Source organism: Cenococcum geophilum (assembly GCF_001692895.1).
Source record: "Cenococcum geophilum 1.58 unplaced genomic scaffold K441scaffold_43, whole genome shotgun sequence".
NCBI classification, from domain to species: domain Eukaryota; kingdom Fungi; phylum Ascomycota; class Dothideomycetes; order Gloniales; family Gloniaceae; genus Cenococcum; species Cenococcum geophilum.
In genome coordinates this window covers 296,517-320,864 of record NW_027137601.1, presented here as the reverse complement: position 1 = coordinate 320,864, position 24,348 = coordinate 296,517, and the positions used below count along the sequence as shown (strand labels likewise).

Sequence of the window (24,348 nt, the reverse complement as noted above, 5' to 3'; positions counted from 1 at the left end):
ATGATTGGCTGATCGTCTGGGACCGAGATAAGGTATGGCCAGCTTGGGGGTGGATTACGTTATAGTAATTGTAGCGAAGCCGTATGCTTAGCTGCAAGAACCTTCGCAATCGGCCTTCCTCCGCAGTGCCGTAATCTTTGTTAAATGTCGTAAGGTTTCCACCTGTACGATATTGCCACATTTCATCGACCTCTCTGCGGAGACAGCGCTGTATTCGCGTTTTGGCGGCCACAGCGGAGGTGTAGTTAAGGGGGAGAAGAGGAAGTGTACGTCTTCCAGGGCAACCAAAAAGGTCCTTGCGCGTAGCCACAGCCGTTCGCTTCGATTACAAGCGAGACTGGATGCGCGTACCGAATTTAAAATTTCGCAGCCAGAAGCCACTTCAGGCTAATTTTGGATTATCCCGGTGAACCTTCATATATCATCTTCAACCAACGAGTACTACACCTTTGGTCTGCCAGTTCCATTGAAATATTAGTAGTATAAGTATGCACTCTCCATTTTTGACTTGAACATGAATTCGAAGCAGACACAAGCCATTTTTGAAGAGACACCGTCGATATTAGGAACGCCTCAGATTTTGGATGGAGATCACCCTCCCAGAAGAACATTACAAACAACAGATTTTGGTCCATTCTATCCCATTTGATTGCTCAGAATAAAGTCTTTCTAAACCTACGCTTGACTTTTTTCTCCTTGCGTCTCTTTCCGTCTTTCCCACTCTCCACCACATCCTCCTTCCACTTTCATCATGCAGAAATTCCAAGAGACACAAGGGATCAAAAGCAGCGCAGGTTTGCAGATACTCTCTGGGAACTTTTAAGGGGATTTTTTAGGGAGATTGGACAAGCTGAAGGATATCAGGGAGTGCTGCAGAGGTACAAATAGAATTTTCTCGTTAATATACATGGCTCAAACATATACAATAGACCTCATAGGAAAATGCGGTTCACCGGATTTCTGCTTTGGGGTTTAACGACACCGTCTCTTTGGCTGGTCCCGGCCGTCTTAAATCGGATGGCTTGAAAGTGAGTGAATCCTTCCATCACAAATACCCCAAGCAGTCAGGCACAAGTCAAAGATCCACTCCCAAGATTTACCCTCTTTCTTGTATGTCAGCAAGCGCTGCTCATCTAGAGGTTCCCATTTGATATTCATCCTTATACTGGACCGCCCTAGCTCATCTTCGCTCGAACATCTCTTCGTCGCTATGGGAATCACAATCGCTGTCGCTCAAGCCACTGTCGTCGTCACTGCTTAATTGCTGATCACGTAGAAACGTCCTACCACCAGCTCCAATCCCAAACCTATCCCCTAGTTCACTTCTCCAACCCCCCTTCCCCTCTCCAAAACTACAGCCCTTAATCTTTCCACAACCTCCCTTCCCAACCATCTCAATTTTCCGCTGCTTTCTTGTGCCCTCTCTGCCCACTCAAATAGCACCCGCAAATCCCATAGGTCATCCCTGCGCCAGCTTCTTGCCTGTGCCCTCAACACCAACCTCTCATCCACGACCGTACCATTCATATCTGTGTGAACGCTACTGTTCGGATCCAGCGGGATGATGAAGCCCACATCCGCCTTCTCAAATTCGTTAAGTGCCGGCAGCGCAAACAGCCAATCCCACATAATGCGCGCCGTGCGGGCAGCCTGTGCATCATTGAGCGCAACAAGGATCGTGCTGAAGGTGGAGCTGTGCATATCATGCGCTGAGCGGCGGCGCACGCGCATAGTCTGGTTGACCTTGAAACTCGCGAGATGGAAGAGGTTGTTTGTAAAATCGAGTGTTGCCTCCCAGTATTCCGGGTTGGCCGTCTTGATGCTAGCGATAGTGTCGAGCTCAGGCACGAGGCAGGGCGCGACAAGTGCTTTCTCGCTACCGTTTTTCAGCCTAACTGCGATGGGGACTGATACCGCGCGGTGCGTGTCGACGTCGCGAATCACAAGACAACGGGGCTCCGCAGCTAGAACCCAAAAGTGGCGGAAAGCTTGCAGGTGGGCCTTGTTATCTTGAACATCCATCGGGAAAAGGGGGTAGAAGGCGCATATCAGAGAGGCGATGGCCTTGTTAGATGTGCTGAACGTGTGTGTTCCTCCAGCGATAAATAGAGCTCCAAATGCCATGTGGTCCGCCACGTGAGAACCGTAGGGCGTATCCGGACCGACACGGCCATGAAGTGATCGCAACCTTCTGAAAACGTCCAGATCTCCTGTCCCGGCCATGACGGTGGCAGAAGCGAGCGCTACTAAATCTTGACAATTTCTTACAGCGTTTCGTGTGAGCTTAGCATCGTATCTCAACGCGGGCAAGCGGTAAATGCGCATGAATTGATCGAGGTATTTAACGAGGAAATCTCGAACCTTGGTATCGCCACTTCCGGCATACTTGAGACTGATACTCCATAATAGGCCAGCAATTATATTAAAAAAGGGCATGTACTCGCTGCGAAGAACTTTAATGTTCTTTAATTGGTGGTCATTCCGGTGTTCTGGAGGCAGGTTTTTAACAATCCATCGGTACTCCGCGCGGATGCTGTCCCACATGATAAGGTGTTTGGCAAGGGTGCGGAGGAGGAATATGTCAGGTCGGACGTAGTCAAACTGTGGGAGTGTGTCCGGGATGTCGACTTTGCGCGCCACAGCTTCGTCGTGGGTTTTCATGAATATCAGTGCAATTGCTATGACAGCACCAGCTGTGGCTTGGTCAAGGATGTGAACGATATCAACGGGCTTTGGGCCAACCGCAACTGCTAAGAGGCGCTCAACAAGGCGCATATCATGAAGGCCTCTCAAGTCTTTGCCTTTGCCTAGGTTAATGAAACCCAAAGCAAAACCTGCTGCAAGCCTATAGCCTTCGTCGCGAAGAGTGTCGGGAGATTCTGAAGGATCAGGATGATCAACATGTTCAATTTCAGACAGCATTATCTCGCTCATGCGGCGGTGTTGAGTGTTGTAATATAAGAGTCCGATACCCATAAGACCGGTTGTTTCAGTATAAGGTGAAAGGTTCAATTCCGCTGCGCCAGGGGGCAGCATACGAGTAACATGTACTGACAATAATCGGGTTACAAGTGTATCCATGGTCCCCAAATAGGATGCCGATAGTCCCAGCAGCAAGCCTACGGAGGTCATGGTATGCTTGGGAGTAAGATATTTGAACGAAAGCCATTTGGCAATCGTCTTCAGGTGACCATTGAGGCCAAGGCCCAATAGGAGGCCCGCGTGCTTATTTGTAAGTTCAGCGGGCTTGTTATACATGATCCAAGATGTGTCGATACCTTGAGCTTCACGTGAGATACTTAGGCCAGCAGCAACTCCTGCGTGGAAGAAAGCCCAGCCAAATTTCTCTTCCGTATAATTCGACCGGTCTGCAGTTACAACGTTGTTCATCGGTTTCATCAGACAGGAAGTCGTGAAGCCATAAAGCGGGTATTTCTCAGTCAGTAAAGGCTTTTTACTATTATACTTAATCATAGCACTTCCAGAAGGCAGCGAAAAGGTCCGCACCATGACCCACTGCATGAGATTCTTTTGCGCGTCCAGGACAGCCGCTTCTTCCGATCGACTATCTGGTATACATTCGGCTACCGCTTGCTTCAGTGGTTCAAGCAGTTTGTAGGCCTCAAAGAAACGACGATCCTCGGAGAATATGAGGCGGGTTATCAAATGCCTTTCCACTTCAGCTGCAGACTGAAGTGGCTCCGGCTGTTCGGTGGTTTGACAAACGGAATGAACATCTCGCGTTCCTGATGGGAGATTCGATTGAACGCCAATTATATTAGTCGAGGCCTGCTGCATGTCAAGCATTGACTCTGCCGAAAATGTTGAATGGAGATCAAGATCCTCTCTTTGAACAAGCTTGAGGAGCGAGCTTGTCCATATAGTGGGTGGACTGGTCTGACATCTCACGATGGCTTCTCGTAATGGGGCCATTGCAGCTTCGGGCAATGTCTCTAGCATTCTAATGCTTATACCAGACTGTGCCATGAACTCGACAGCCTTGACGGAGGAATCTGAGTTGGAACGGACGTTCCTGAGATATTTCCCAAGAGCAATCGTTCTTGGAGTAATCGTAGACACATATTGTTCGATATCCGGTTGCGGGCGAGGAGAGCTCTTTGGCTGTCTCATGAGCAAAGCGAGGGTTGGAAATTGCGGAGAAAGCTCTGGGTGTACTGCCCTGTTGAGCCATTCAAAAATGGAGGGAGGCGTTTCCCATGGTGCGGAAATAACGTCGGCTTTCATAATTGCTATACGGCTCAGCTTCCACTCACCCACATCCAACATAATAAGAAAAAGAAATAAGGATTACGATGAAATGTGTAAGACGAGAAATCCAAGGGAATATTTATCATGCCCAGATGCGCTGGGACCTAGGTATTCCAAAGTTGACGTACATTCCTCAAAGATCCACTGATCAGCCCCTCCTCCGTCAAGGTCGTAATAGTCCCCTCGACTCCAATTCCAAGAATCCCACTGAATCCAGTGGCCCAATTGCGCAAGGACTGGGGTAAGGTTCCCTACATCGGTCGTGGAGTAGTCTTGGGAAAGAATTTCAAGTTTCCGTTCTTCCCGCAGCAGATGAAGTGCTACCAACAATTTTGGCAGATAAAAACATCTCATATCTTGATTTTCTGGGGCAGAAATTCGTCTCCAGTGATCGTTAGCAGCTTTGCCAATGGGAGATTGTGTAAATTTGCGTGCGAAACTCGCACAAAAAGGAATAAAATCACTCTTGCCCCGTGATTGCTGGGGGATTATCTCAGAGTCCGACGAAGATCGAGTGGACGAGCAAGGCTTTGGTGGAATCATCAAGGAAGACAGCGGTTTAGGTTGCCTTATCCATGACCAGGATGCAGCTTCCCAACTCTTTGCAATAGGTCGAGTGGTTTCATGGTTCCACATCGTGTCCCATGCGGAAGGATAAGAGAGTTTAGTTGCCTTGGCCTGAGAAGTCGTTTGACGTGAGTTGGTCGCCTTCTGAGACAGTTTATTGGTGTCTGTTAGTTTTACTGAGCTTTGATCAATGAAAGGGACTGCTAGGCTAAATAGAGAAACTACTAATGCTGTCCACTCGACGTTCAGAACTTGATTCTTTAGTAACGATTTGCAAACGCTCCACCAAATTCCGATAAGTAAATCACCAACGTTATTTGGAAGGACAGCTAAACAGATTTCAAATGTTTTTGAAACAGGTACTGTGCGCGGAGCGAGCTGCAACTGGAGTCGATGCCTACTGCATTCACCGTCTAAAACGTCAAAGGTACCGCTTAGTCCAGGGGAAAGCAGCTTCTGCAGGTCTCGGGGAGCACTCAATGTTCTCTTTTGCCCCGCTGATTTCCTAGATGACGGCGAATCGCTCTCGATTTTGTAAGGGTTAAAGAGCTTGAGGGGACCTAGAGCAAATCTCATAGGTAGATGTTGACCCCAACCTGTATAGAGTGAAATTACAGATTCGCCAGATTCTTCTCGACTCAAGCATAACACTCGTTCAATTCCTCGGTCAGATATTTTCAGTGCGTCGACATTTTTCGGCAGCCGCCGCGAATTTAGAAGGGTTGGAATCAGAGCATGTCGGGGAACAACATCTTTACTGTGAGGTCTAGAGATGAAGGTTGACGTAGGTAACCGCTTTCGCAAAACGGAAAACTCGCATTCTATATGGCTCTGGGTTTTTCCGTTTACAATATGAACGAAAAGTCTACGTTCATGTATTGCGCCAGAGTTGCAAGGTGCTGGTAACGTGAAAATCCTCAGGCAGTCCTATTCATTAACAATTCAGGTTAGGTTGAGGTTACTATGAAGTGCCTTAGATTGGCTAAATGGAGAATTGTCTACCTTTGCGGAATCAGTGCCATTGTACGTTGGTGCACTGGCTTTCGAGCGGTGGTCGCCAATAGGTATTTCAGCAATTTTACTCATAACAAGTTCTTTTCTCAACCCATTCATAGGACCTTGTTCGAATGCACCCCCATAGCCTCCACCAGCAAACATATCATCCAATTCGTCATAGTCGTCAAGTGTGTCATAACTGTCCTCATCCATGATACCTTCAAGAGTGTCGTCAATGGACGCACCTCCAAAACTCAATCGAGATATACTTCCTGGTGTTGACACCCTATTTCGTATTTGCGACGGACCTCCGAAGCTATTTCTATCGGCATAGCCTCCAAATGACGGTCCTCTACGAGAATTTGCGCCAAAGCTCGCACCCATGCTGGTTCGATGGGTCGCAAGATCTTGGAACGCTGATCTGTCAAAGCTTGTGGAAAGTTCGGCTCTCGAAAGGAGAGAGCTCACGCGCCTAGACTCCTTCGGCTGTCTTGAAAGATCAAAATCGGGGTCTAGTTGCGAAGCCAGTGCATCTTCTGCCGTCTGATCAGAGGCCTTATCTTTGTTCTGGTTAGTGCTCGCGTTGAACGATGCAGGAACAGTCTTGCTCCTAGCAACGCCTCCAAAGCTTTCCCTCATTCCATCACGAGCCCTCAGAGCAGGTGTTGTGGCGCCCGTACCCGGAGCAGTAGGGCCATAAGAGCTACGACGTCTTACTTTGCTAACTGGTAAAGTAGATTGGCGACGCCGGCCTACGGATGATATAGACTTGAGCTCGATGTAGGATGCGGTCCACATTGTATAAAAGTTTGTTTCGTAGTTTGCCGTTATAACCAAAATCAATGGTTTATCCCCACTCTCTCTATCGAAAGAAACCTCATTTTGTGCGGAGACATATACCAATTCCTCGGTTTTCTCAACTGGCTCCAGACTTCGATGACCAGAGCTATTGATGGCCAGCAGAGAACTTCGTTCTGGAGAAGAGACAACATTGACGACCAATCCTAGCTCTGATAACGGATCTGTGAAGGAGAAGAGCCGAGGAAGACCATCCATTGCTGGAGAAGTAGAATTCTTGATGAGATCCTTCAGAAAGAGCGCATTTGGTGTCCCCGGTTTCAGAGATTTGGTTTGCCTCACGGTGGTAAAGGATGACCCGAATCGACGATGAGGTTGAGAAAAGGATTGAGAAGAGAGAAACGAGTTCTGGGGAGCTGGTGGGAGGACTGGCGTTGGAGAAACAATTTCTGATTGGGGAATTTTCCGCTGCAGGATCAAGCCACGGGGAGCTGGAAATGCCCTCTCTACTTCAAAAGGAAGGTTAACAATATGAGTGGACCCTGACAGAAAGAATACGTGTGCTTGAGATTTGAGAAGAACGACTAAAGCTCGAGAGCGACACTCCGCTGATCCTTGAGAAGACGCATAATGGCCTGTATCGTTTGGATTGGTAGCGGGCTGTGTTCCCTGGGCAAGAGATGTCCTCAATTTCTCATTGCTTCCATTTATTATTCCCTTCTGGACCCGAGTACCAGACGTAGGAGCTTCATCAGAGGGAAACCAGGTGAGAATAGCTTGAACGACCTTCTCTTCTTCAACTTCGAAATTGAAAACTTTCCGCACAACACCACCACGGGACCAGACTACGTAGTAGTCAGTTGTGACCACCTCCTCTTCCCCATAATCCTCCGACTCATCATCGTTAAAAGTTTCCCAGGTATAGTGTTCCTCGGTTGCATCTTCGGAGAGAATAGACTCGGCGACTAGGTATGAGAGCGCGGAGGGCTTGTGGACGCCCAGTGACCGTAGAGATGCCATTTATCTGTTCGTCGTGACATGGGGAGGAGGCTGGTTACAATTATTTGTTTTTGTAGAGCTTCGTGGGCGGGTCGGCGGACTCGACGAAAGAAATCGCGGGTCGACGCGTTGATTCGTTTCGCAAACAAATTGACCATTAGAGCTTGGCTTGTCTCCATCATAACCACTTCTACCACAAAATTAACCAATCCATTTCACATGACCTCTAACAAAGACTACATGGTTCAGATGAAGCCCGCAGTATCTAGGAAAGGAAAGGCAACTCAGCTTAGGTCTAGTCCCAGCCATCTCCAGCTTAGCGGAAGGTTTACTAACTACTAGTTATCTCCACACAGCTATGAGCTCCCGCACCGAGTTCATGACTCTAAAATATACCCCGTCAAAGCTCCTAATGGCTCCACTATTGTAGTATATGGCCATGATAGTGGGATTCGAATACTATGGAGGGGGGGGCGGCCAATCAAGCAGAATGTTCAGTCTAAAAACCAGCCAAAGCCGCCTCAGGTCAACGGCACGGGCAACGACAGCATCATGATCATTGATTCCGATGATGAGGAGCCCCCTGCGCAAGCTGCCAATCACCAACCCTCAGACGAAGCTGAGTTCGAATCTGAAGATGAGGAGCTCGACCCTGAGGAGCCATATCCATCAATAATACAACAAATTGACGTGTCGCTCAACACCGAAACCCTGCACATCGCTGTTCCACGAGTACCTCCAGCCACCCCATTGCGACCGTCCGATACAATACCGCGGATATTTAGTGAGAAGATTGTAATCTCAGTCGCATGTGTAGACTACAGTGTCCGAATCATCACACTACCGTTGAGCCCTCCCTCCGCCGCAACAAAGGCAAAGCTAGCTGCGGGAAAGCACCAGTACCGGTGGGGAGAGGAAATAATAGAGATCAAGAGCCAAACAGGGCACCAAAGCATACCAAGTGGAATCACAATGACATGGACCTCGAGGACACAATCAACACTCGTGGACGACTCTGAGGAAGAGGCGCCTGATGATGATGAAGACGAGCATGCATGTCGAGATAGCAGATCATCTCGCGTGATGCGTAACCGGTCTCGTTCAGGACAAACTAGTGAAAACGATGGGTGGGATTTGTTAGTTGCGTCTCACTCTGCGGAGCTTAGCGGACTTCTGCGAGTTTGGCGTTTTCCTATTGAATCAGATGAATCCAAAACGCGGATAGTTTCGGCCAGCCCCATCCTGCCTTATAGGACACAATATCTCAATTCCCCAGCCTCCCATGTAACTTTCAGTCCCTCTCAGTACCCAAAGAGGCGGCATTCCCAACTTCTGGTTGTGGAACCCAAGGGCATTGTAAGAGTGTACGATCCACTTGCCTCACGACAAAATCGCTCGCGATTAAGATCAGATGAACCTAGCGCAGAGCTGGGTGCATGGCTATCTACTTTCTACACCACGTTTGAAATCCCGAAACATGTTTCACCTGCAGCACCAGGCCTTGCACATCGCAAACGCATCCTTGATGCCTCGTGGGCTTCTGACGGACGGAGCATCATTGCCATCCTGACCGATGGCGAATGGGGGATTTGGGATGTTGACCAATCCGGCCCAAGTCCTCCTGCAAACCCTTCCGCTTTCTCCCTCCGTGGCTTCGTCAGCATCAATGCGTCACCCAGCATTTCTACAACTGCCTCAAGCGCCAAACCTCGAGGCAACCGCTCCTCGTTAGCACCTATGACTCCCAATACACGCCGCACGAAAGAAGAAAGCCTCTTCCAGGGTTCCACCTCCAACCAATCCAACATCGCACGCGGTGGTATATCTGTTGCAACTCTCCATTCCACCCCAGGCGGTGCGCCTGAAGATTCCGTCATCTTATGGTACGGTTCTGACGCCTACCGAATCCCGAATCTAAGCCAGTTCTGGGCGCGCAGCGCGTCTGGGAGCGGAGGCTCACTCTACGGCCCCGGTCTCGCACGAATCCAGGGCCTAAAATTGCACGGAGAATCTGTCACAGCCATCCAGCAATTTGATACAACAACAGCCGCAGCACGCATGGCGATACCAAGAGACTTGCTGGTTGTAGCTGAGCACAGGTTAGTTATACTAACGAGTACGATTGCGCAGCCAGGCAGAGACCTTGGGTCAACGCTATTTGACAAAGATCGAGCGGAGGAGGATGATATGAGGCGGGCAGATCAGACACTGCTTGCCCAGGGAGAGTTAGACCTTGGAGGCATGGATCGCTTGCTTGACAGCATGGAGTCTAGCGCCGCAGATGTCAAGACTTCAGGATTGGGGAATCCTAGGAAGGTCCTTTTCGCGTCATGAGATCTCATCACAGCATAGACAACAGAGTGTTAGAAATGAGGTAAGCAAGCAAGCTACCACGGTAAAAATAGTGTCCATTCTTTCCAAACTTTTAGCTCTACGGACCTTTGAATAAAACGTCAATATACCCCTTTGTTCGGTACAATTCAGTTTCGTTCCGTTAATCCGACTGACACTCCTTTAAAATATTACTTTTACAATCATCTTCAGCAATTCCAAAGAAGCACGGCTTTCTTCGCGGTACAAGGTGGAGCACAAGGCGAGTTCCTTCCTTGAAGCTCAGTATTTACACGCGATATATCAAACTTTCTGCCCGACGTAGTCGCCGATAAGCGAATGTCCCTCAGGGCTAGTAGCAAGTCTGGATAGCTCTCGCGGGCCCGCAACATTCCTAACCCAACCCTACCGCCGCTTCGGTAGTCAGGTAGGGTTACCGGAACTTGAGCGGCTGCGCCTTAGAGCGCTGTTCGTGATGACGGTGACGGCGCACTTGGAGTCGTTTTGAGACTCTTAAGTGTAATGGGACGTTGCTACATCTCAAATCAATATGAATGATTTAGAAATCCGGCATGCCGGCTGGTTATTGACGATTGTGGTGAACAATGATATGTATTTCCAATTGTTTTTTTTTTTTCGTTTACTTAACACCATCTACATTGAATTGGCGATGAGGGCATTGTACACACCTCATTCCTGGAAACACCCGGTTTCAACATCCAACAGCGCCTGCGGATGCCAGCTGGCCCCGTTCCACTGCATGCAAATACCTAATAGTAGATCACAAATCGCACCAGACCAGGCTTCGCGCGCTACGAGCCACCTGCGCGCCAGCACGCCTAGGAATGCAAAAATTACTCTTCTTGCCAAGCCCTTCCAAAATTTTAAACTTTACAACTTCCCTGCTTGTCTCCTACTTGACACTCATGCCTGGTACCCCAAGCCCTCTAGTTCTTTCCTAATGGAATCCTCGGTGCTAATCTTCTTAACCTGGGTATCCTCCAACTTCTCACCACCAGCCTGCCTCATCTTCAAATCATCAATCGCCCTAATTTTTTTCAGCAAACTACGGACCTTCTTATCCTGCGGGCTCCCACCTCCAGGAGACGTGACGGTAAGATCAGGTGCCAATGCTAGGGTAGGTGCCTGATTCTGCGTCTGCAATTGGATAGGCTGGGCTTGCTCTGGTTGTGGTTTCGAAAATCCAGACCCCGCGCGATGGTGATGCTGGTTCTGATGCTGATGTTGATGTTGGTGGTGATTGTGGTTGTGGCTCTCATCATAGCCCGAGCCATGCCGATGATGCGAGTTATGATGTCCTTGTCCCTGATACCCTCTCTGCTGACTCGTGCTGCGACCACCCTGGTTCGCGAAACCCCCATTCTTGCTACGGCTCCTCTCATGGCCTCTTCCGCCCCTTCTTTCCGGGCTCCTATTTTGTGTTGCACCTCCAGGGGGTGGCGTTTCCCCGTCTGGGTTCGCAGCTAGGCTCGCAGCCTTCTCGGCCGCCTCCTTCGCTTTCTTAGCCTCACGCTTCTTCTTATTCTTCAGCGCTGCTTTCGAGAGCGCCTCCTCCCCTTGTCCAGTGCCAGTGAGGCTGACGCCTCCACCAGGAGCCGCACCGGATGGGAGAGACTCAATAGTTTCGGCACCGGGAACCTCGCGACGTCGAGGTTTACCAAAGCCATTAGACATACCCCCTGCTGTTGATGAAATGCCATTATTGATATATGCCGCACCACCTTCATCCTCTCGCTTAAAGTGAAGTGGGGTGCTTGTTCCGCGAGCTCCGGGTGGACGATATGCCCCTGCCGGCTTAGAAGGCGTCTTTACTGTACCTAAGTAGGCAAAAGCAGACGCGTGCGGAGTAGGTACCGGATGGAGTGGATTTTCCAGCGGATGAGTAAGTGTTGACTGAGGACGCCAAGTGACATGCCAGATACGGATGCCATTATCAACGCGTAGGCGCGGGCTTGTAGTAGCAGTAAGGATATGCTTACCGTCGGGGCTCCATTCACACACGCTAGCGTTGCTGGCTTCAACTGTGGCGACTTTAGTGTAATCTTTTTCAAGATCATAAATGTCCATTTGTCCTGCTAAGTTTCCAAATCCGGCCACGAGAACAAAACGACCATGGGGAGAGAAAAGTATAGTATTGCGAGGTCCAAGGTTGAAGCTGTGGGTGGCAACGGCGCGAGCATTGAAAATAGTGGTTTTAGCAGGCATATATCCATACACAACACCAAACTCTTTCGAGTTAGGTGACCAGGACACATCATGGATAGGACCATCTTTGTCTATAATGTAAAGTCAACACAAACCCAACTTCGTCAAGGAGATGAGTTGTACCAAGATGAATTCTAGAGTCGAATCCGCCATTTGCACTCAAAATGTACATGTTCGTCTCACCGTAGTAACTCTTGTTTGTCTTGTCAACTTCCGTCTGTGCAAGAACAATTAAGCTTGTGCCCAGATCGTTCCACTTTAACTGAACTTTATCTCCTTTGAAAAATGTCTTCTGCGATATCGGCGAGTTAAATTGAGGAACCTGGAAGACTTTGACTGCAGCTGGGAGACCCTGAAGGAGAGTAAGGTTAGCACGATGCCAGAAAATGCCTGATGAANCCAGCCATACCTTTCGCTCTGGGACAAAAACGGCAACTGAATGGTTCTTGCCAGGCGAGACCGCAAAATTGGTTACTCCTTCGACATGGAGCTTGTTCCAAACAGCCCCCAAGTCTCCAGGTTCGTAAAATTGCACCTCATTCGTTACCGAGCGGGCACATAGCTTCTCATCCGATGTGTATTGCAAGTTCCAGCCAGTTTGAGATTTCTGCACAAACTGGCCAACAGGCACCTGCTCTTCTTCGTCAATATTTTCAGTCACAATTCTCCAAACCTTTAGGTTCTTTGTGGCATTGCCATCTTCGTCTTTGGCAGGTCGTTGCCACGTAATGATATAGGTACCCAAAGGCGAGAATCCCAGCTCGTAAACATTTGGAGTAGGGAATGTGGTGATAATATGGCCGACCGAGGCATCAATGACCGAAACCCTATCCACCAGCAATATTAAACATGTTCACAATTGTTATGACTTGGCTATTCCTTACTGTTCGGGTGATGCCCATGCAAAGTATCTACCGTCTGGAGAATAGCAGCAGCATCGGAGATTGCCTTCAGGTCTGTGACACCGGTATAATGAGCATCAAAAACCTCATTTAATTGAAGGGTCATTTCATTACCGAATAAAGGCAGACAATGATTCGTATACTGGGGCGGCATTCAGTATTCCAATGCCCTTCGAGGTGCGATCTAGTGGGAGCACGCATGAATCAGTAAGCGGTCGAGGCGACGCTTCCGAGCAGAACTCACAGGCCAACTGGGTTAGAACAGCCATGACTAGTCAAAGTCACAGAATGATATACAGCTTAGAGTTGTTGGTGTTGGTCTTTGTCCGAGTCACAGGCATTCAACAGCTGAGGACAGCGGTTCGGCTTGGAGCAACGGACAAGAATCGGAATGACGTGTACTGTAGGGTTACTTTTCCAGGCACAGTACAGCGCACGAGACAACAGCTGGACTGCCGAAGGAGGGCGGTAGGGCGCAAAGAGACACGCGTGGATTTGCAGCGGACGAACGGTGTGGAGAAAGAAAAGCATTGTGGGCGGGCGAGGCACAAAAGATTCACTGACCAGCCAAGACTTTGAAACGTTCGGTTGGCTGAGCCGCCCACCAACACCATGCTTATAAGAAAGGAATTTTACGAAACCTCTCAGCCGCAACCTTGGGGCTGAGAGCTGGGGGCTGAGTCTCAGCTAAGTAAAACCAATTCAGCTAAGTGTCTTCTTCGAGCCTTGCTCGTCGTCTCAGATCTCCTTCAGACATACGACAGCGCGATGAATTGAAGCACCGGAAACCTCTCCTTACAAAATTGCTAGAATCACAAAACTTCATGTTACTGCGCAAGTCATTAGTTAGTTATTTCTGTAAGCTCAGCTCAGCACGGCTGCTTTATACGGCTCCCCTCGCTCATTTCTGAAGACCCCAGCTGCCTCTTCCTTTACGCACTGCCAGGACATACAATTAAGTTAGTTTCTAGCCCACCAGTGCGAGGAACTCTGAACATTCTATGGAGTTCCATTTTCACACTCATCATCTGCACGTGAATGGTCCAGCATTTGAATGTTCCCCAGCAAAACCTCTCTAAAGATGGAAAACCGACCGCTGGCAGTCCTTTCAGAAAGAAAACCCAAGGATCTTAGCGTAGGGTTAAATGGATGCTAATAGCTTTATTGGTTCCAGGGTTTCTGGTCGGCAAAGCGCTTCAGGGTTGGGTCGTTGCACGCCAGACATGTAAAGAAATGCAAGATTTTGCTACTGAAGGTAGTGTGATCTGGGGCAATGATGCATTCTTTCCATGCGAACATTGAGGGGTTGCTTTAAAAGTAATCCGACGCCAAGGCCAAACGAAGAGCCCTCAGAAGATTTTTGAAGTGTAGAAGGGAACTTGCCGTATCTCAGTCCAGCAGATGTCGAGGGTTCCAAACAAAATTTAGGCAGAAATCGTAGATGAGGTAGAGACCGTTGGTGGCGCCCCTCGCGTCGAATTTCATTACCACGCAAAATCTGGTCGGACATCAGGTCCTCCTCGCTTTGCAAATTTCTAGGATAGTCAACCCAATCTCGAAGTGTTCCAATTTGATCAGAGAGTAAAGCCCACAATTTCTGAGCCGTCGGACCTGTTCAATTTCTAGCTCCCCTCAGACAGTATTGCATATATGCCAAAGAAGTTCTCCCAAATAGGCTCGCAATAGGTCTTTAGATCTGAGTAGTTCAGATGAAATCTTATACCTCAGGGACGATTCGATAGATTTAACCATCCCGGTTACTTCCCACGGGAAGCCATGGAACGAAACTTCGTTGCATAGCACTCACGAGCTTGCGCCACTCGAGAGCACAGTGCGGTCTTAGGGCAAATCTATCATTAGCATTTAGCTCAAGTCTTGGCGTCCTGGTATGCGAAGGCACAAATACTACGGTTGTGACTGCACTAAACGAACAGTTAGCAGAGTGATCATTTTTAACACCTCATTCTACTTTGCCTTAATAGATTATCTTCTCCGATTCTGATCTCCGTTAATACCTACTATGAAGCTACCTATTCAAGGACATTAACGTAGTTTACAGCGGCCTTGGAGGCGAGGGAAAGACTGACAGTTCCGACAATCATCAACATGAGCAGAGCGCCATACATGTCCTTCCTCCCAAGGCGATCTCGAACGTCGTAGCTTGTCGTGGCGGTCATTTCGGTATGGTCTGGTCACGTCCCTCACCCTCTCGCGATCCACTTTCTCATCAACCATTCGTACTATACCATGCACTCAGCCTTGGCGGGCCATTCGGCGTTGGTAGCCTCCGTCCAGCCTTTTGGTACTCTAAAGCCGCGCCTATCAGTAGACTTCCTCCTAGATTAGACGACATCAATACCGTATAATAGTCTAAATATGCTTCTAACAAGGAGTTCAGCTCTCGAATTAGAAAGGGGTGGGAGACCTTCGATAAGTACTATAGCAAAACGGACGACTTACCCCTTTACGTCGTCGCCCTTATTCCCCATCCAAACCGTCGTATAAAGTATATTAAGGCAAACTGGAAAGCAAAGTAGGTTAAGCCTATATTAAAAAAGGTTAAAGAGCTTTGGGAGTCCAACCCGAGTCTTTCTGTAAGCGAAAATATTTTGCCGGTGAGCGGATGCATCATCATTCTAGTAGTTGATTGTAGGAAATTCCAAACCTTCAGCTTGACCCTTGTTCATCTGCCTTTATCTTAGCCATGATCAAATCCTTCACCTTAGTGTACCCCATCGACTTCGGATGGAATATCCGACCGTACGCCGCCTGCGAATAATCAGACCCTCGAGCCGCTTTATATGCGCTACCGTCCAAGGTGACATTTGGGTACCGTTGCAGGACCACCGATATCTCACACGTCGCAATCTCACCATAATCTAATTCACTTATTCCAGGTTCTTGGAGAGCAAATTTGCACGCATCTGCGTTAGGTAGGCTAGCAACCCCAGTGCTGCTACTGTTAGGCCAGAAGGGCAAATTGTCCTGCTGGGTTCCGTCTGGCGAGAGATCCAAATCATAGAGCTGGAAGAAGTAGTTATTCGGATTACTTGGATTAAGCTCCTTGGATCCAGGTTCGCAGAACCGATGACCTTCAAACACTGGGTCAGTGTCTATATATCGGATCCTTCGCGAATCGCCCACCAGCCCGGCTCCGATGCGTGCGACCAGGTCTTTGATCACGTTGTTGAGCTCTAGAGTCAAGTCGTTCATGTCTCTTCGATTCTCCTGTAAGAGTTCCGGACCAGGGTACCAGTTCCAAAAGGCCATTCGGGAAGTGTCGCATTCGCTGGTATCCTGGTTCCAGAAGCGCGGATAGCCCAATACATAGAGCGTAAAGTGCTCAGCTTTCGGGTTCGCTGCTTGCAGGATCTCCGCGTATACTGTTGTGAGATGCTGCCGGAATTCATCCGTTTGTAGTGTAAGCAGAGTGTCTCTTATGGCATCAGTACAGCCGATCGAAAATGGGCCATAAAAGTTGTACACGCAACCATCCAGGGTTTTGAAAAAGTGAGCATCATTTCCACCAATCCAGAGCACGGCAGCATCGTTTTAGATTGCTGCAAACTGCCTATTCTATGGGGGTTCCCCTTTAAAGTCCGGACCATCCTTGAACATGTCGGACGATTTGGAGCCAGAGCAAGCGGTATAGTTCACGTCGTGGTGGTTATGAGGGTTCCACCACCAGTTCGGCTCCAAGTAAAGCTGGTAGCCAACCGACTGATCTCCCCGCTTACAGCGGTCTTTCTCTGCAAGGTCCATCCATTGTTTTCCTGCCCCGATTCCTGAACCGAAGAAATCTCCCATGGCGGCAAACACGTCCCGAATAGGTCCAGCCTCAATAAAGCAATCCGGCGTCGGCGCCACGTTCGGGTTGTAGTCGGGTGGGCAAGAACTGGCTGGAACGAGAGCAACAGTAACGGTTGAAGCAATCACTGTAGTCAAACCACTTGCCTGGCGTTTACTAGGAGTAAGGTGCGAGAGAGATGCTGTCGGACGGACAAGTCACTGAGAAGAACTCTGTCTATTGAATGTGGCTCTAGAGCCTCTATAAATACATAAGGAAAATAGGTAGTAGACTACTTCGCTGACCGTATCGTAGACCGAGTCGTAAACCGAGTCGTAGACCGTGTCGTTGACCGAGTCGTTGACCGAGACAGTAGTAAGACATACGAGAACAAGGTGGTGAGTCATAAGGTGATACCTGAGAGTGACCTCAACGGTCGACACACCCCCCCAGCTGCTCAGTCTTGACTGAGCAGCTGGATAGAAAATAAAACGAAAAGTCACGATAGGCAATTTGGTGTTAAGTTTTAAAGGAAATCCTCTATAGTTACCTTACCTAATATTATTTAAATCGAATTAAATTAGATCCTTAATATTAACGAGATTTAACTATTAAACAAACGCCTTATGCTTCTAACGCGGTAAGGCCTTTGTTAAGCCGTCTGCGACTATAGCAGCTATAGGCGTCCAATTAATTTTAATTCGGCTATTACGTACTTCTTGGCGAAGCCAGTAGTGGTGTATATCGACGTATCGAAGCTTTATAGTGAGCTCTTGTCCGTTCTTTGTAAGCAGTCTAATCGTCTATAGATTATTATAGCTGATTATTTGTTCCTTATCTAAGGATAATTTAATTTCCTTAAAGAAGCGACTCTACTAGATTAACTCCGTTCCTGCATAAAACAGAGCCGTAAGCTCTGCCTCCGTGCTTAACTTTGTTACTATTATCTACTTAGTAGAGCGCCAATTAATTGCCCCTCCGAATAGGGTAAATAAGTATCCTTCTATACTGCGTCTGCTTATTAAATCGTCTCCAAACACCGCGTTACTTGCTCCTGTAAAAGCTTAGCTTCCTACATTCTAACCTAAGTATTTAATTACGAGGGTCTTATGCTAATATAGGTAGGTAATTACTTATTAAGCTACGGCGTTGTGTAGAGGTAAGGGATTGCGTAGGAACTCCAATAACTTACCTAAAGCTCTAGCTGCATTAGGTCTTGTAATATAGGTCATATAAAGTAGTAATCCGACCATCCTTTGGTAGACGTAGATATCCTATTTTAAAGCTTCCTCTAGGTTAAGTAGGAGCTCGTTAGTGCCTATAGGCGTACTAATTAAGCGTATGTTAGTTAGGTAAAATATATTAGCAATCTTTTTAATATAGGAGTCTTAATAGAGCTAAAGCTTTCTTTAAGTTCTGTCTCTTATAATTTAAATTCCTAGGAACTAGGACAGGTTACCTAGATCCTTTATCTTATACTTCTTTATTAGTGCTTCCTTAAAGCTCTAGAGCTCTAATTGATTTTCTTTAGTAGAGGCGACGCAGATATCGTCCACGTAGAAGAATACGATCAGTGAGTTATTGTAGTAGAGATACGGCTCACCACTAACAGGCTTTAACCCTAATTTAACGAGCTAATTACTAAAGTTGTTATACTAAAGATATGGCGATTATTAAAGTCTATAGAGCGCTCTACGTAGTAGTAGATATTTACCCTTAATAGTAAATCCATCTAGATATTTAATATAGACAATTTCGTTAATTAGGCTATTTGCGAATGTGTTAATAGCGTTACCCTACCAGATATCTAAATTAAATGCTATAATAATTGCTGCGAGAGCTCTAAAGACTTTAGCTACTAAAGTTGCTACATACGTATCCTTATAGATTAACTGTTATAGATTACCTCTTATATAAAGTCGAGCTTTAAACTTCGTAAGATATCCGTTAATATCTATCTTATAGGTAAATACCTAGGTAATGGGTACCGTTTTAATAGATTAAGTCTTATCTACGATTTTAAATGTTTTACGATTATCTAGATCCGTATACTCCTTTATAGCAGCTGCTAGAAATTCTGCCTTATACTAGTGTCTTATAAGCTCCTTCTAGTTCTTAGGTAGAGGTGGAAGCTTATTATAGTATATTTTCCTTTAATATTTAAGCCCTACGTAAAAGGCTGCTTAAAGCAGTTAGAAGGTGTCTACCTCTTTAAGGTAAGTTAAATAAGCTCTATATCGTTTAGGTAGCTTCTTTAATCTTCTTCCTTTAATTATGTTGTCCTTAGAGACCTTAGCTGTGTCTCCTTTCTTTAACTCCTCTGGGTTGATTTTAACGTATTTAAAACCGGGGCGTTAATAGGTAGAGGGTGTGGAGGATCTGGAGGTGCTTAAGGAGCTTAAGGGACCTATATTTATAGGATTTAATTAAGGTTCTGGCATTAGTTCTGGTGTAGGAAGGCTAGGTAAAGGATTATCTTTTAAGGTATCTACTATAATTAAGTTATCGCCTTAAGTATCTATCTGCTTACGGTCAACGATTTATCCTTAATTTCCACTAGAATCCACCTATTGATTTCCATTAGTACTTACTTGAATTTTATTAAAAATCTCATCTTCCTTATTCGTGTCCTTATTTAAGTCTTCTTAAAGCGTCCTATTAAGGTTAATTATATTAATTACCTCTAGTATTTAATCGGCTTTCTTTTAAAGCAAATTTACAAGATTTGGCTTGCTATTATTATAAACGAGTCGCTTATTAAACGTAACGTCTCTTATTTAAATTACCTTTTTTTCGCTTGGTATATATATTTAAAAGATATTTATTAAATTATACCCCACTAGATACCTAATATAGGCTCTAGAAGTAAGTTTTTAAGTGCGTAGAATGTTATATTTAAGTAGATAGGCTCTATAGCTGTAGGTATATAAGTAAGCTATATTTGGCTTAGCTAATAAGAGACCTATTGCTAACTAAAGCTTTTTAAAGGGCGTCTTCTAGTTAAGCTATTGGCTTAGTGTCCTATTCGTTATATACGTTACTACTTTAAAAACTTTAGGCCAGAGTTCCTCTAGTAGTTGTGCTTTAATTCGCATACATTAAGACTTCGTTATAATTACCCCCCTAAAATATTTTGTAGGACCGTTCTATTTTAGTATACTTAAAGCTAAGTACTCTACTGTAATACCTTTTTTGGCGGTCTAGTTATCAAATTTGCCTCTAAGTAATAACTTATTATTAATATTGTTGGTCACACAGGGTGACTCACCAATAACGACTACTCGAGTAGGGTTACAGTGATGTTGGTTAATAAAGCTTATTAATTGGAATGAGGGAGGGCGAGGAACTTAAGGCTCCTCGCTACGCTAGTACCGCGGCGACACGTAATGGCAACTTGCCATTATGTGACGGCAGTTTGCCGTACGTGGCGGCAACTTGCCTTATTCCTAACACTAGTAACTCTTCTTTTGTGGTTGCCATCTATATACAAATACTGCTTAACTATCGTAATAAATATAAACCCTCCTCGCTTACTATTGCCATTATAGTATAAGTCTCGCTGTCCCAAAATTTACCTCTTAGCACGCGGTGCTTTCTTACTAAGGAGTTATAGGTAGATATTATGTTAGGGCCGTTAGGGCCGCCAAGGCACTAGCTATAAGCAAGCCAATAGCGATTTTTTATCCTAGGGATGGAAAATCCTAATTAGCTGGTTTAAGTTAGGGTCTATAGAATCTGACTAATTAGATAACTTTGACCGCCAGTTAAAGTTTCTGGATATCTTAAGGCCTTATATAACTAAGACATTTCTAGGGACTCTCTTTTTACCTAACCTTTAACTTATATATATAGAGTATTCGTGTTAACAAACGTCTCTAGTGCCTTATTTAGGTTCGCCTTCGTTATTACATCTACTGGGTTATTTTAGCCATTAATCCATTAAATCTTAAAGAGTTTTTAACGTTTGTAGGATTAATAAAGTGCTATAATGTTAATTATAAGGCGCTTCTCCTTTATAGTACTAAGCTTAACTAAATACTTATAGAGGGAGTATAAGTTGGTATATACAATTATAGGGATAACAGGAAGTTCGAGTTAATCTATAATTATCTTTAGGGTAGTTCTAATTATAATTGCCATATTAACTCCGCTAACTATTCTATATATCTCTAACGCCAGAACGCTTTAAGTAACATACTTACTCTTAGTTAAGCTTTAATAGATAAGGTTGCCGTAGATCATAAAGTTGTTTTCTCTAGTAGATTTATTTATAATAATAATCTTATATCCTAACTAGGAGCTAAAATCTTTATTATTTATAAACGATCTATTAATAAATACAAAGAGTTTAGTGGTAGGAAGACTAATAGGCATATAAAGTAGTCCCTAATTAAGATAGTTTATTTGCCAGGAAAGACGTTTATTTAGGGCAAGAACGTCATCCTTAGTTAGTTCTTAGTATTAAGTAGCAACAGAGAGATTAAATAAAGCCTTAGGTTAATAGATAGAAGCAATATAAGCTCCGTAAGCGCGTTGCTCCACGTATCCTTGCTTTAGGAAATTAATATTAATAACGTTAATCTTCTTACCTTAACCCTTCTGGCGTAAAGCAATAAAATCCTTATTTAGGGAGAGGATGCATTTATTAAAAAGTAATAGTGTTATTAAATTAAGCTTTTTCTTTAGCTTTACTATAAGATTTGCCCTTACTAGCTTATCTTCTTTAAGNGNTAAGAATNNGTCGTCTCCTAANATAATTATATNATTAGTTTNTATNCCNATAATTCTAAATAGGGTTCCTATAGTTATAATAAGGAAGTATAGATCGAATATAGAAGTAGTTATTAAAAGTTTCTCTTTATAGTGCTTGCTATAGGTAGCCTACTAATGGGTTCCTACCTCTGCGATTCTATATAATGGCTTAAGCACAACCATAATCGTATCCTTAGGATATTAGTAGCGAATTTGCTCTAAAAGGTATGCTAATATTAAGCGCTAAAGGTGCGTTTCTAATTAGGTGTAGGCCTAAGTAATATCTTATAAATAAACCGCCATTCTATTCTTTATTAAGGAGGAAGCTAGCGCAATAATAACTTGCTAACTAGCTTGTTAAATTATAGGAGATTATATAAGAATTACCTCCTTACTATTATTGTTATAGCCTTAGATAATAAGCCTTAATTTCTTAAATAGGGCATTAGTAGCTTTACCCTTAATCTCGTTAACTATTCTTAACTTAAAGATGTAAACTCTATTAAACTTAGTATAGTTATACTTCTCGAATTTAAAGACTCCTCTTATAATAAGACTATCAATCTCCTACTTATTAGATACTTAAAAAGGAGCTCCTAGAGTTATAATATAACCTTCCTTTTAGAGCTATTTTGCAAGCTTAAAGTTAGCCTTTTCCTTAGTTATTATAAAGGCCATTAACAGCTCGATTCCGTTCTTAATAGCGGCAATAAATTACTTTTTAAAATTAATAAGATGTTAGCGGTTTTGTGATCCCTTTAGGCGACCTCTACCGCGTTATAGTTGCGGCGTATCTACTATAATTATATTAGAATCGTTATCGCCTTCTAGAGCATATTAATCGTGGCTCTCCTTTAGGGCATTTTTTATAGTATCCTATAAAGGCTCGGAACTGTTATCTTTATAGTAAGGCTTAATAACAGTTAAACGGAATTAAGTAGGTCTATAAGGCATCTAAATAGTATAAGTCTAACCATTAATTATAATAAGTTAATATAGGCCTAACTATCCTCCCTTTTTACGCTATATATATACCTTAGACTAGAGTAGCAGGTTAAGCGTAGTTAAGGTATTTAGGCCATTTCTTATTTCTAGTACGTCGTTAACCTGGCGTATAGCGTAGAGATATTATACCTCCTTTATTGCCTTATAAATAGCCTTAGCTTATTATATGATAAAGGGAGATAGTAGAGAATTATTAGTCATTTAAGGGTAGGCGCTAAAGACTAGCAATATAGGTACGAGTCTATCCGGGCCAGCGGAATCGTTAATAGCTTTAACAGCCATTTATAAGGTAAGTTCTTTGCTAGCGTCCTCTAGTTCTAAAGAGATAATCTTATATACGCGGCATAATAGCGCGTAATATCGTTTTACTTTTTTAATACTATTATATACCTTAATAGGGACTTCCTTAACCTTAATTACTATTGCCTTTATTTATTATCAAAACTCCATAGATAAGAAGTTCTTTCCTACGTCGTAGACAATTTAATTAGGGGGTCCTAGGTAGACATTAATCCAGTATAGTTAAAGGGTATCCTATGTGTTCCTAGCTAATATATTCTTTAAAAAACGTGCGGCTTAAAAGGAGGTTAAGAAGTTAACAACTTAGAGTACTAGCTTGCTGCTAAGATATATAACGTCGACAATAATACAGAAGTTAAAGTTATAGTTATCTTTAAAGGTGAACTTAAATCGGCTAGGGGACTTCTAGTTTATTTAGTAGTTATAGCAGTACTTTATAAGGTGCTTAATTGCCTTAACCTTAACTTTATAGCCTATTTACTAAAGAACCCTAAGCAATTAATAAACAGATAAGTGACTAAAACGACGGTATAGTTAACGTAACTCTAACTTAGTTAGGTAGCTCTAAGTAACACTTTTTTCTAGTTAATAAAGGAGCAACTAGGGGTGACCCTACTTACGTATAATAGGCACCCGATTATCTCCCTAAATAAGTATATTCTTAAGGTTATTAAGCTTAATACCTAATTTATTTATATCTCTAATGTAAAATAGAAACGGGGTGTTTATAGGGATAATATAGAAAGTGATATACCCTAGGGGGGTTTGGACCCTAATTATGCTAAAAGAGATTATAGTACCCTTACTAAAACAAATCGTGTATTGGCCTACCGTTAAATGGTTAATCTGGACAGAGCTATTAAGCTGCTAAAGGGCTTAAACTTAAGGTTCTCCTACTATAAATACTCCTGCGGCTCTAGTATCTAGCATAATACTATAGAAGACGTTTACCGAGTATCTGTTATTAAAGGAGAACGCGGAACTCTTCCTTAGCTTATTAAAGATATCTAACTTCATAATAGAATAGAGTGTAGATTAGTTATTAAAAACAGTAACGGTTTGTGTGCTATTTACCTTACTATACTTAGTGAAGTATTAGTTAGGAGAGTAGTCCTTAATTTCTATATCTATAAGGAGCTATTTAGCCTTATTAACCTTACCCTTAAGATCTTCTACGCCTTTATATTAAACTAGAAAGCTTTAAAAGTAAGCCGTAGTAGCCTTACAATTTCCAACGTTTTTTATACTCTAGCGAAACTTATTATATACCTCCTTTCGCTTATTAAGAGAATGCCTAGTTAACTAGTAATTTAGTTTCTTATAAATATAGTACTTCTTCTAGCGATTACTTCAAAATAAACCTCTATAAGGACCTCCACCTTTGCCTTATAGTTATTAATTATACCCTTTGCTGTA

At 44.5% G+C, this 24,348-nt stretch overlaps 6 protein-coding genes across 6 annotated transcripts; 2 read left to right on the top strand and 4 right to left on the bottom strand.

Annotated features, from left to right (window-relative positions):
- Window positions 1-1,377: 1,377 nt before the first annotated feature.
- Window positions 1,378-7,756, bottom strand: K441DRAFT_707488 (negative regulator of mitosis; the record flags this gene model as incomplete). Its single annotated transcript, XM_067653725.1, has 3 exons — window positions 5,839-7,756; window positions 4,398-5,763; window positions 1,378-4,250 (listed from the first exon to the last, which is right to left on the bottom strand). Coding segments are annotated over exons 1-3 (6,051 nt in total), but the record flags the coding sequence as incomplete, so codon positions are not given.
- Window positions 7,757-7,878: 122 nt separating this feature from the next.
- On the top strand, window positions 7,879-10,135 carry K441DRAFT_617044 (uncharacterized protein; the record flags this gene model as incomplete). The annotated part of the gene is made up of 2 exons (XM_067645778.1): window positions 7,879-7,922; window positions 7,986-10,135. 2 exons carry the CDS (start codon window positions 7,879-7,881, stop codon window positions 9,961-9,963), a joined length of 2,022 nt encoding a protein of 673 aa, XP_067500446.1. The 3' UTR covers window positions 9,964-10,135.
- A 310-nt stretch (window positions 10,136-10,445) lies between these two features.
- Window positions 10,446-13,591, bottom strand: K441DRAFT_665426 (translation initiation factor eIF-2A). Its single transcript, XM_067649502.1, has 6 exons — window positions 13,333-13,591; window positions 13,203-13,272; window positions 13,071-13,142; window positions 12,596-13,013; window positions 12,310-12,538; window positions 10,446-12,257 (listed from the first exon to the last, which is right to left on the bottom strand). Exons 1-6 carry the CDS (start codon window positions 13,355-13,357, stop codon window positions 10,885-10,887), a joined length of 2,187 nt encoding a protein of 728 aa, XP_067500445.1. The 5' UTR covers window positions 13,358-13,591; the 3' UTR covers window positions 10,446-10,884.
- A 1,869-nt stretch (window positions 13,592-15,460) lies between these two features.
- Window positions 15,461-15,625, top strand: K441DRAFT_577192 (uncharacterized protein; the record flags this gene model as incomplete). The annotated part of the gene is made up of 1 exon (XM_067644229.1): window positions 15,461-15,625. A coding segment is annotated over one exon (165 nt), but the record flags the coding sequence as incomplete, so codon positions are not given.
- Window positions 15,626-15,755: 130 nt separating this feature from the next.
- On the bottom strand, window positions 15,756-16,637 carry K441DRAFT_577143 (uncharacterized protein; the record flags this gene model as incomplete). Its single annotated transcript, XM_067644226.1, has 1 exon — window positions 15,756-16,637. A coding segment is annotated over one exon (882 nt), but the record flags the coding sequence as incomplete, so codon positions are not given.
- On the bottom strand, window positions 16,614-16,994 carry K441DRAFT_230050 (uncharacterized protein). The gene has a single exon (XM_067640639.1). It carries the CDS (start codon window positions 16,893-16,895, stop codon window positions 16,665-16,667), a length of 231 nt encoding a protein of 76 aa, XP_067500442.1. The 5' UTR covers window positions 16,896-16,994; the 3' UTR covers window positions 16,614-16,664.
- Window positions 16,995-24,348: the final 7,354 nt, after the last annotated feature.